Genomic DNA, 12,839 nt, shown 5'->3' with positions numbered 1-12,839 from the left:
TGAAGTCTTTTGATTTCTTTTGATTAGATCTCTCACTTTTATATTTATCTATGCCTTAGAGGCTTACTTTGAGAGAATTATTGTATAAGCTGTTTTACTTTCAAAAGCTCTGTATTGTCTGTATATAGCTAGCCGGCTTAAACTACGTGAGCTGCGACTAGATCTTTATACTATTACCCTCTTATATTTTGTTATATTATATCTATACCTTGTGCTTTAAGTTTGTAGCTTTGGGTGAACGTTTTGCGCTTTTCAAACTCTGTTTTTTAGCTTAATTCTTCATCGGGCTTCTAGCATTATTATTTCTTTATATATATATATATATATAAGCTTTAGAATTGTCGTAACCTTTGATTAACATTTACTTTACGACGCGAGGTAAGGCTTAGGGTAATTAGGATGTTACAATATGTAACCGTATGGTTATTTCAATTGGGGGAGTCACGGCGCTGTTGGGGATGCTGGAGGGTGGATGACGGCGCTGCTAAGGTTGCTAGAGGGGTGGTCACACCGCTATTGGGGCTGTTGAGGGAGTCAGGCGCTGTTAGGGTTTGGTAGTGAGTAAGAGATGGTTTAAATTTGAAGTTGGGGGTAAAAGTTTTTTGTTACTAGAGTTTAGGGGTGTTTCTTTTTTTTAATCCACCGTGGGCCAGTAAACTAGCCCATTGTACACATTGTTAAGATTTCTCATTGTCTACGTAGCGGAGTTCAGATAGATATTCATGATTTAGGTAAAGTCGAATTTGACTTGGTTCAGATTCGTCCTTAAATTATGTCTGAGTATGTTTTATAAATTCTTATTTAATTTTAAATCCGATAAAATTTTAATGATTCAGATCAATTTCATATTGGGTCAACATCAAATTTAAACTCAATTTAAAAGAGGAGATGATAAAAAAAATAAATAACAACATAATAGATCAAACAATATCCTCATCAGCTCACACATATTAAATTCCTTCGATTTTGTCATGTAGATAATCTCTAACATAATCAACAACTATTCATATAAAAGAAATAAACAAAAAATTTTACAAAGGGGGAGGAGCGAGCTCTAAAAACACTCGATCTAAAATGATACGAGCTAGACGAATAAAGATGCAGAACAAAGGCGACAACAGTGGCAACAAAGTAGACAGAAAGCACGGTGGCAATGAACAGAGGCATGATGAAGCAGGCCAAAGGTAGCGGCAAGACGAAGCAGTATAACAGTGGCAACTATGCGAAGTAGAATAATAACTCGGTTAGCAAAGCAAGATAGAAAAGAAGAATAAAAGATGGAAGAAGTTAGTGGTGGTGAGTAAGGAGGTGGCAGCCAAATTCGAAGAAGAGGAATGAAATGGTTTGAGGTTGGGGACTAAACTAAGACTTGAGAGAATGTATCCTAGAGATTGCATGAAGAAGAGGAATAATTGGTATTGTAGGTCAGGTTTGAATTGATTTTCTCCCTCAATTGGCCGGATTGGGAGAATCGAGCTTTGACCCAGGCTCGGTTGATAGACATCAACAGGTAAAATTGTTTTTCCCTATATCTGACCGGGCCATTTTGAAACTAGGCTGAAATTCACCAAAATTCTTTGGGTTTAGACTGAATTTTCGTATCTGATCGGACCATATACACTCCTACTTCATTCTCAATCTTCTATTTCTTTCACCACTACTCTACCAAAAATTATCTAACCAAATCAAAATACACATGTCTAATAACAAGGTAACATTTACATCTTAAGCTCAAATAAAATATATATGATTATAAATTTTTTTATGGCACTCCTAATTCGGCAGGTCAATGACTAATCCATTGTGGATCGGAGCTCTATTTAAAGGTTTTTTGCTAACCAATCGGTTGCTGCATGCACAAGACGGAATTTGAATCCCAACACTTATTTAAATGAACTAGTAAATTAACTATTAGACCAACAAAATTTAGTTATGATTAGAAATTTTAATTTTTAACTTTTGAATAAATATCCTTACATTTTTATTCACTCTCTTTTGTAACAAAATAAATAAATAAAAAGTTAGTCCAGTGTGCTGGCCTACCAAAATTGTGTGACTTTTGCAAGATTAAAATCTTAATTCGATTCATTTTATTTTTTTTGGCAAATTTAACAAGTTAGTCTGTCAAATTCGACCTATTTTACTCACGTTAATATAAATTTGTAAACCCACCAAATTTAAGAGTTAACTCGATGATCTAACAATTATTTTTCTTCTTAATAAGGTTTGCATGCCTAATATTTAGATATTAATAAATACAAAATATAATTTAAGAATTAGATAAAAAGTTTTGGAATATTAAAATAAACGCCACGTAAATATCTTAAAACGTGACCGAAGAAAAAGATTTCACAATATAGAAGCCTTTCACAAACTTATTTTGGTCTTACTTCAATGCCTTCAATGATAAGCCCTCCCTTCAAGTGGTAACCAATGTCCATGACACTCATCTTGACCTCTTCATCCCTTTCACAGCTAAAGAATTCACCAATCTCAATCTCCATCCACCCATTGTCATCTTCTCTTCTTGAAGGAACAGGAACTCCATCAAGCGAATTCTCCTTAATGCCCTTCTTCTCATCCTTATGCCACAGATACGCTTTCCCACTCTTAATTACCCTGTTTGCAACTATAATTGTTACTTCACAAGGCACAGAATCAAGGCCATATCCACGGTGTGAGACCCTCATGATTAGATATGCTCCATATAACGTGTTTTGTGTTAGATTCTTGGTGTTGATTTTGCCTTCAATCTCTAACCAACTCACTGTTCTTAGCTCAGCCACCTCTTTGAATCTTCAAAATGTTTTAAATAAATAACTCCTAGTTAGATACTATAATATAAGGAAAAGTCTAAATTATGACCAGCATGTAACCAGCAAAAGAAAAGTGAGTAATCCCACATCATTAGATGAAATCTCACACCATTAAAATCATTATTGATAACTACTTGATGGCTATAAATCACAAAAATTGTTGGCTTCTAGCATTCTTCGTAATATAATACTTTAGAAAATGACAATTACTTCGGGCATAGATAATTGTAGTTAATTAGTTGTACTTGCTTAAGTTAAAAGGCAGGACTTAATTAAAGCTAATTAAAGATTAATTGATTAACTAATTAATTACCTTGATTCAGCCATTGGTCTCCAGCTCCAGTACATTGGATCAGTGCCCCATTCTATGGATAACTCCCTTGCAGATAAGATATAAGATTTCTTACCCGAAAACTTATCCAATTTGAAGCTCTACATGTATATAATAGAAAAATAAGAAATTATTTTCTGAAATTAAGTAATTGGAGAACTAATTTGTATGTTATAACTCGCCTATAAGCAACCGCAAGGTCGAACTGAAAATTAAATGATTCCGTATAATGTTATAAATCGATTATGAACGCATGAATCATTTTTATTATTACAATAAATTGTTCTAACCGACCATACAGAAAAAACGAATTCATCCTACTATAAAAGGATTCTAAAAATAGCAAATAGATATGTTTTTAAAGGTGAAAGCTCACATGCACTTAGAAATTTGTTTTTATGTGATTGTTAATTGAGATCGTAAAATAACAAGGTAGTCAAATATGTCAAATTAACAACTTCATGTGAGTTTTTACCGTTTTTAAATTAAGAAAAATAAACAATTCACATATATTTACTTGAGGGTCGAAAGCTGAACGAATTATACATCAAGGAAGATTAATTAAGCAAGGACAAGATCAATAACTAAACTCTTAATAATAAGCTAGGGGATATATACACCTTTATATGCTTGATGAAATGATGAGTTAAGTTAATTAAAGGTGTGCGTTTGGGTAATTAAGCATACCGTGTTGCCTCCATCTAGGAGAAGGGGGCGGCAGAGGGCGTAAAAGAGGTTCTTACGTGAGGATAAATCAACGGCGAGGGGTGTCATGGATCTCGAAACGATGGAACGGTAATCAGAGGGCAAGAAAGTAAGCCAAAGCATGTCAGAGTCAGAGGCAGAGCGAAGGGATGTGGATACCATTGAGAATCTACATGCGTCAGGTGGAGAAGTGAAGGACAGGATTGTAGAGACACATTCCTCAGGCAAAGAATCGAAGTTTGTTAAAGACATTCCCATAGGAGGGTTTCAGAAATAGTAACAACTGATATTAATATTGGTATTTTTAGTGGAACACGAAAGGGTATATATATGAGAGGAAAATGGGAATTTAAGAAGACAGAAGAAAGGTTTATTGATTATTATTATATTATAATTTTGGTTCAATCTAAGAGGGAGGTGGAGGCTAGCTTGTTGCTTTCTTGAGACGCTGGCAAATTTGAACATACAACTTGTTATACATGTGGGGCTGTCCACTGTGGGAATAAAACAAGAGTCGTAGACCATAGCCGATATACATAAAGGGAAGGTCAATATCAAGAAGGAGCTTTCAAACACTGTTATTTAATATTTTATTTGAAAGCTGGGAAAATAGCCATAATTCCATATTGGTCTTTTTCTCCAGTGCACTTGCTTCCACTGCTGATATATCATAAAGCTTTTCAAGTTTCAACCCATCCAAATATAACACGTGCTTCTTTTTTTCTTTTCTTTTTTTTTATTTAACTTTTTTGAGCCGAAGTCAAATGTAACACATGCTTGACATGCAGAGGCTAGAATGTTTAGCACACTAAGCAAAACAAGAAAATATCGCCTTCCTTGATGATATTTTACACTAAATTCCTGTTGATATGGTTTGCAGCTTTGACGTAGCGAAATGCAATTTTTAATGTTTTTTTTTTTTTTAAGAAAAGTACAGAGAACCAATTTTAAGATAAATTAATTTGAATAATTTTAAAAATTTTGATTTTGAAATTAAAATATTCAGTTTTGTATATATTTGAGTCATATAACCTTAAATTACAAATTACTCGCTTACGTATTTTTGTATTCTTTTTCTTGATCTTCTACCATTTTTCGCGTCTTTGATATCTTTCTCCACCCGTCCATTGCAATGCCTTGTGTCTCCAGTGCCCCTACCTCGTCACGTGAACGAAGGATTACCATGTGTTCATAACACGTATCAGAAGAAAAGAAAATAATCCTAAAAATTTATTTTGTACTTAAATTTCATTCCAATAATGTAATATATAGATCAGATCTAAATACCTGTGTACACTAATAAAAATCACTTTCTCGATGGTACGAATGCGTTATGCGTATCCACACTGAGACCAATCTTTGTTGTCAACTCTTTGACTAATGGACATCTGATTTAAATTGAAAAACCTCTTGCAACTCTTTGCACGCCATAAAATTCTTCTCCAAGAATCAGGCTCACATACGTTTATGTATGTAGAGGCAAATGAATAAAACTCTTGTTATTCTCTTTTCCATCACATTCCTCTACTCTTAGCATACATATATATAGTATGAGATTTTTTACTGGTTTTAAATTTGAATCTCAATTCAAATTTAATTCATCTCTTAAAATTCTAAATCTAAATCCTTCAAATTTATAAATCATATCATAACTCAATTTGAAACAAAATCAATTAGGATCTTGTTCATGCCCTGGGTCGAGCTGTATGACCCGGGCTGGTTAAACGCAAGTCAACCGACCTCTTCAGGTCTGGATTCCCCGACCTCATCTCAAAGAGGTCGACCAAATCGACACGGGAGCCCAAAGCGAGCCCAGTAAAGGAGCACATCCCAAATCTAAAGGTGGTCAAAGCTTAGAAAGATAAGGCGGCTCCCTAAAAGATAAAGATAAGATGACTTCACTCAAAGATAAGATAAGATAACTATCTTATCTCCAAAAGGTCACTCCAAACTACTATAAATACACTAGAGCACCCATGTATAACTCATACTCTGATTCTACTAAAAAACCTGCTTAAAACCCGTGCTAACTTAAGCATCGGAGTCTCTTGCAGGTACCACTACCCTCCGGTGACGACAGATTAGCAACATCACCCAGTCCAACAAGTCGAGCACGGCAGCTCCGGCCACCATCCACAAGTCGGACACGTCAGCTCCGACCAGTACAGAAGATCTCGCCCGAGATCGACCTACAGTTTCAGGTAACCCTCGGAACATTGGCGCCGTTGCCGGGGAACCTGAAAGTCATCCCATCATCATGGCGGACAACCATGACAACGACCACAACTCTGATCTAGAAGACAGAACACCACACAAAAACACGGACATCACACCTAAGGATACTCCTCAACCAAACTGAGACAAGCATCCTCCAAATACAGAAATCTTAGAAGCCCTTCAAGCTCAACAAGATCGCCTCAAACAGCTCGAAAAAGAAGCTGAACACCAACGCGAAGCCGAGAGAAACCTCCGGAGAGAAACCAGGCGACGCCGAGAGTTAGAGGACAAGCTCCTCAAACTCGAAGCCGACCTAAAAAGCAAAGCCATCCAACCCAGTCACGATGACAACTCCCACAAAGAACAAAATCCCTTCACCAAAGAAATCATGAAAGCTAAGGTTCCAAAGAATTTCAAAGCTCCCGACATGACCCTGTAACAACCCTGATTTTCGAGTATGCGAGATCTTTTCCGAAGGCACGTATTTCGTCAGAAGATCAGTAAAGGGAACACCTCTTCTATATCAACAAGTATCTCAATCCTCATTGTCATTATGTCATCCTTAAGCTAGAACCTTTTCTGTGGCAAGCTCAATAACACAGTTACGAAGAACCTAGTTTTTGAACCGTATCGGTTGGCAGTTTTGATTCCGATTTTTGTAAATAGTCTCTGTTTGACGAACCGGACTCAATTCATGAGAGGAGAGAGATAATAGTATAATATTATCATTATATTAGTATTAGAAAATGCTTGAATAATATTATAAGGTTACCTGGTCAGTTTTAGTTAAAAACAGAAAATCGGTTTAACCGGGTTTACGGTTTACTGGTGCAGCTTAGCACCAGCACTCTCTGATGACTTTAGCAATGCTAAGGCCTCATTATACATGTTTTATTCTCATAATAAATATGTTACTAGTGTCATTTATGCTAGTAGCTCAGAAAATAATTTTTAGAGATGTTTTTACAAGTATTCTGATACATCTAGTTTTAGTAGTTATACACCTGAGATATTTTAATATTATTTTAACCCACCTCCAAGCCAACCAATCACAACTCACCCTACACCCCCAAGACCTCCAAGGCTGTCTCATTTCATCATTTTGGCCGAAAATAACAAGAGAGAAAAGAGAGAAACTTTCATGAACACTTAATCTTCAAAGCTTGATTTCTTCTGAACTAAAACTCAAATCAAAATTCCGATTTCACCAAAATGATCCTCTCTTCTTCCTCTACATAACCATGTAACTTATCAAGGCTGTAAGTAAGGTGAGATGGCTGTTCCTTTCCCCTTTCAATTCGGTTTTCAAAGAAACATGCTTAAACATGTGTTTTCTTGATGTTCTTCCTTAGATCTCTTGCTTAGCTTGACTTATGGTTCAAAGATCTTTGATTTCCGGCACATTTAAGGTGAGGATAACCTTCCTAAGATGATGCTGAAGTTCGTTTAGTTGATGGTTTAGAGTTTTAAAGTTGTTCTTGATGTGTTTTAGGAGGAAAAAGTGCTTTAAGAACACTTCAAAGAGTAACCGGATTTGGAGCAGCAAATCAAGGTAGGGTGTCACAAAATTAATCTTGATTATTTGTGTTTGAGTTGTGTGAATGTTGTATTATTTGGCTGTGCTAAAAATTGGTTGCATATATGATTGATTCTTGGTGAAAATTTGGTGAAATTTTGATGAAATTTGATGAAATTCAAGCTTTAAAGTTCATGTTCTTGGGCAGCTGAAAAAACGAAACCCTAAGCTTAAATTTAGGTTCAATTTATGTTGAAATCATGTAGAATAGATGTGGTTTTAGTGGCTGCAATTTTATTTTGAATTATAGTAAAAATCGGTTGCTGAAAAGACTGAAAAACGGGTAAAAACAGAGAAAGAATCTGAAGAATTTATGAAGAACATGAAGAACACTTTGAGTGTGATGAAGAACAATGAAGAACACCTTTTTGATCCATAAAAGGGCAAGGAAGTAAATATTTTGGTGTTTGGGGGGTTATTTGGTCATTTCTGAAAGTTAGGGTGGTAAAAGTAGAAGTATTAAAAGTTACGGGTGGTAAAAAGTGAATTTTAAAGGTTAAAAGTAAAAGTAAGTTAATTTTCGAAAATTTAATAATAAAATAATAAAAATTAATAAAATATTAAATAATAATATTTAATTAAAAATATTATTTTAATAAAAATAATAAAATAATACGAAAAAGGCAGTTTTCTGTAAAAGCTTTAGAAAGACAACTTTAAGCTCAGAATCTCATAACTACCTTCATAAAACACTTAGGGAGTGGTAATAACATATTAGTGAGGCAAAGATAAAGGAAAGATAAAAAGTTAAAGAAGAGATGAAAATCGGAGAAAAAGTCCGTAAAGTTTTAAGGACAGAAAACAAACAGAGATTAGTGAACGAACTAGGGCAACATAGTTAGTCCTGGAATTGCGAATAGGGTTAGGTATTATATGAAAAGTTAAACTGTTTCAGTATAGACTTAATGAACCTATACTTGGGACAGACTAACTATTCATACCGAAATTTACATAAGCTTTAAATACATTTGTTAAGCAAAGAAACACAGAGAACATAGTAATCAGAGTAAAGTAAAGAGAAAAAGAGAAAAAGAGTAATACAGATACAGAGGAAAGAGTAATTAGAGAAAAGTAAAGAGATACAGAGAAAAGAGAAATCAGAACAGAGTAAAGAGATATAAGAAAAAAAGAGTAATTTGATAAAGAGAATAGAGAACAAGTAAAGGGCCTATTGAAAGGTCATTTGTTGCGTTAAGGCAACCCCAGAGATATCTATGTGTTCATCTGCTACATTGTGGCAGTCAGATGGATGGTAGTACGACCACTGAGAATGATTTCCTGGGATACCTTGCTATAATGCTTTGCTGTAAGACAGAGGTTGCTTACAGAGGTATCGAGATCAGTGTGCTCCTGTAAGACAGAGGTTGCTTACAGTGAGTGTGTTGGGCGTATATCGGCTAATAAGTTCCACCCTGTAAGACAAAGGTTGCTTGCAGTGGATATTGCCAACAGGAAAGCCTTATCCAAACAGAGGTTGCAGGGTAATGTCGGGAATAACCCACGAACTGATAATCATTGATTACGGGAATAACCCACGAACTGTTGAGTATTGATCTCGGGTATAACCCACGAACTGAAGATTACTGTATTGTTGAGTATTGATCTCGGGTATAGCCCACAAACTGAGGATCGTGTTTGTTGTTGTATGTTGATCTCAGGGAAACCCACGAACTGAGGATCATTGTTTTGTTTGTGAATTGATCTCGGGGACGCCCACGAACTGAGGATCACTGTTTCCCCTTGTGCGTATATTATGGGGTCGAGCTTTGCGCCGACTGCTGGTAGTCACGAAGGAGTGGTATTCTTACCACCGACACGTATGCACTAAGGACACAAAGGAAAACCATATCTAAGACTGGTTCTTAGGTAATGTCGGGCTGCAGGGTGTAAATCGACACGTGAGCTCATGGCCTGCATAGGACAGACATACATCATACTTGGTTGTGCATTTCCTCTGTTATGAATATTTAATGAATGTATGCTCTATTTGTTTGTATTCTATTCCTTGTATTTGTGTTTTATTTTCTTATATTCTTTTGTTTGCGTTCTGCTTTCTGTTTTTTCTATTTTCTCTATTTATCTATATCTTCTGTTCACTACTTCTCGGTGTTTTGCTATTCGTCTGCTAAACAATACGAAATTAATGAACTTAACTAATAACCCCGACCCTACTAAGAACTCCCCAGTTCTTACCCCTTCTCTCTCCCTTCCCCCTTCAGATGGAAGAATGAGTACCTTACCGTAGTTCGTTGATGATGGTTCTGCAAAGAGGATTCCACTCTAGATAGTCTTCTGAGTCTAGGGTGAATATCGTTCTCTGTTTACATGTATATACTATGAGACCACCCAACGTTTGTATCCCGTTTGTATGCGAACTTTAACTTAAATAATGTGTACGAGACTCCTGTTGTGTGGCTACTTGATAAGGTACCAGAGAGACGTCCTATGGCAATGTCTGATCGTGCAGAGGAGTAGCAGATGATGTTCTACCTTTTGGTGACGTTCCACCTGACTTGAGTTTTGAAGACCTAGAACATACTTTCCCTCGCTTTAGTAGTTTAGAGGAACTAGGCGAGTATAGAGTCTAGGATAGCCTGGGCGCCAGCTTAGGTACCTCTTGAACAGGTCAGGACCTGGGATGTTGTATGTATAAATATGTATATAGATATTATTTAGCTATATCTAGGGGTGTCTAACTAAAGGTCTATACTCTAATAAAGGATGGATCACAGAATGATATCAACTGCTTGTGATATATTTATGTATGGTGGTTTATAAATGTTTTATCTGTTACTATTTGTGGATTGAATATAAATGATTCTGTTTTTAATCCAAACGTTTTTAAAAAAGAAAAAAAAGTACCTCGTAAAATAACTACGCTTTTAACAACGAATCAGGCTCATATAATAAATAATAGATAATAATTAGGTAGACAAGTTGGTAGCACTCTGTTTCTAGTATGATCATGACGTACCAGAAATTGGGTCGTTATAATTTGGTATCAGAGCAGTTCGTTCCCAGTAGAGCCTGGGGAGTGGACTGACTATGCTTCGTTGCATACTCTGCTTGTGTGTCTCATGCCGTTAGGGTACCTTTAAGATACATTTGGCATGAATGTCTATGAGTGCTCATTTTGGGAATATTCGTACTTAACTTGAGATATTAAGACTGATCACCTTAATATTGATTGTTTGGTGCGGATAAGACCTCAATGACTGTGAATAGGTATGGTTTAATCGAGTTCCGAACGACAAATTCGTGAGAGGCACAACTATTTTTATAGCTATTATGATCTCCATGGCCATGGCTATGTGATATTTAGATGCTGTAAGGAATGAACTGATATCTTCGTCAGGATGGCTTGAAGGAAATAGACTGCTTGAAGATGGATTCTTGCATGCGGCTGAAATTTTGAGGGCAAAATTTTCTTTTAGGAGGGTAGAATGTAACAACCCTGATTTTCGAGTATGCGAGATCTTTTCCGAAGGCACGGATTTTGCCAGAAGATCAGTAAAGGAAACACCTCTTCTATATCAACAAGTATCTCAATCCTCATTGTCATTATGTCATCCTTAAGCTAGAACCTTTTCCGTGGCAAGCTCAATAACGCGGTCACGAAGAACCTAGTTTTTGAACCGTATCGGTTGGCAGTTTTGATTCTGATTTTCGTAAATAGTCTCTGTTTGACGAACTGGACTCGATTCATGAGAGGAGAGAGATAATAGTATAATATTATCATTATATTAGTATTAGAAAATTCTAGAATAATATTATAAGGTTACCTGCTCAGTTTTAGTTAAAAACAGAAAATCGGTTTAACCGGGTTTACGGTTTACTGGTGCAGCTTAGCACCAGCACTCTCTGATGACTTTAGCAATGCTAAGGCCTCATTATACATGTTTTATTCTCATAATAAATATGTTACTAGTGTCATTTATGCTAGTAGCTCAGAAAATAATTTTTAGAGATGTTTTTACAAGTGTTCCGATACATCTAGTTTTAGTAGTTATACACCTGAGATATTTTAATATTATTTTAACCCACCTCCAAGCCAACCAATCACAACTCACCCTACACCCCCAAGACCTCCAAGGCTGTCTCATTTCATCATTTTGGCCGAAAATAACAAGAGAGAAAAGAGAGAAACTTTCATGAACACTTAATCTTCAAAGCTTGATTTCTTCTGAACTAAAACTCAAATCAAAATTCCGATTTCACCAAAATGATCCTCTCTTCTTCCTCTACATAACCATGTAACTTATTAAGGCTGGAAATAAGGTGATATGGCTGTTCCTTTCCCCTTTCAATTCGGTTTTCAAAGAAACATGCTTAAACATGTGTTTTCTTGATATTCTTCCTTAGATCTCTTGCTTAGCTTGAGTTATGGGCCAAAGATCTTTGATTTCCTGCACGTTTAAGGTGAGGATAACCTTCCTAAGATGATGCTGAAGTTCGTTTAGTTGATGGTTTAGAGTTTTAAAGTTGTTCTTGATGTGTTTTAGGAGGAAAAAGTGCTTTAAGAACACTTCAAAGAGTAACCGGATTTGGAGCAGCAAATCAAGGGAGGGTGTCACGAAATTAATCTTGATTATTTGTGTTTGAGTTGTGTGAATGTTGTATTATTTGGCTGTGCTAAAAATTGGTTGCATATATGATTGATTCTTGGTGAAAATTTGGTGAAATTTTGATGAAATTTGATGAAATTCAAGCTTTAAAGTTCATGTTCTTGGGCAGCTGGAAAAAAAAAAACCCTAAGCTTAAATTTAGGTTCAATTTATGTTGAAATCATGTAGAATAGATGGGGTTTTAGTGGCTACAATTTTATTTTGAATTATAGTAAAAATCGGTTGCTGAAAAGACTGAAAAACGGGTAAAAACAGAGAAAGAATCTGAAGAATTTATGAAGAACATGAAGAACACTTTGAGTGTGATGAAGAACAATGAAGAACACCTTTTTGATCCATAAAAGGGCAAGGAAGTAAATATTTTGGTGTTTGGGGGGTTATTTGGTAATTTCTGAAAGTTAGGGTGGTAAAAGTAAAAATATTAAAAGTTACGGGTGGTAAAAAGTGAATTTTAAAGGTTAAAAGTAAAAGTAAGTTAATTTTTGAAAATTTAATAATAAAATAATAAAAAAATAATAAAATATTAAATAATAATATTTAATTAAAAATATTATTTTAATAAAAATAAT

At 35.5% G+C, this 12,839-nt stretch overlaps 1 protein-coding gene across 1 annotated transcript; it reads right to left on the bottom strand.

The window, feature by feature from the left end:
* Positions 1-2,176: 2,176 nt before the first annotated feature.
* LOC107619547 (F-box protein PP2-B15) lies at positions 2,177-4,196 on the bottom strand. Its single transcript, XM_016321837.3, has 3 exons — positions 3,835-4,196; positions 3,130-3,248; positions 2,177-2,796 (listed from the first exon to the last, which is right to left on the bottom strand). The coding sequence occupies exons 1-3, from the start codon at positions 4,108-4,110 to the stop codon at positions 2,376-2,378; spliced, it is 816 nt and encodes a 271-aa protein (XP_016177323.1). The 5' UTR covers positions 4,111-4,196; the 3' UTR covers positions 2,177-2,375.
* Positions 4,197-12,839: the final 8,643 nt, after the last annotated feature.

The sequence above is a fragment of the Arachis ipaensis genome, chromosome B9 (assembly GCF_059453495.1).
Source record: "Arachis ipaensis isolate K30076 ecotype BB chromosome B9, ASM5945349v1, whole genome shotgun sequence".
Taxonomy (NCBI): Eukaryota; Viridiplantae; Streptophyta; class Magnoliopsida; order Fabales; family Fabaceae; genus Arachis; species Arachis ipaensis.
This window is presented reverse-complemented; position numbering and strand designations above follow the sequence as displayed.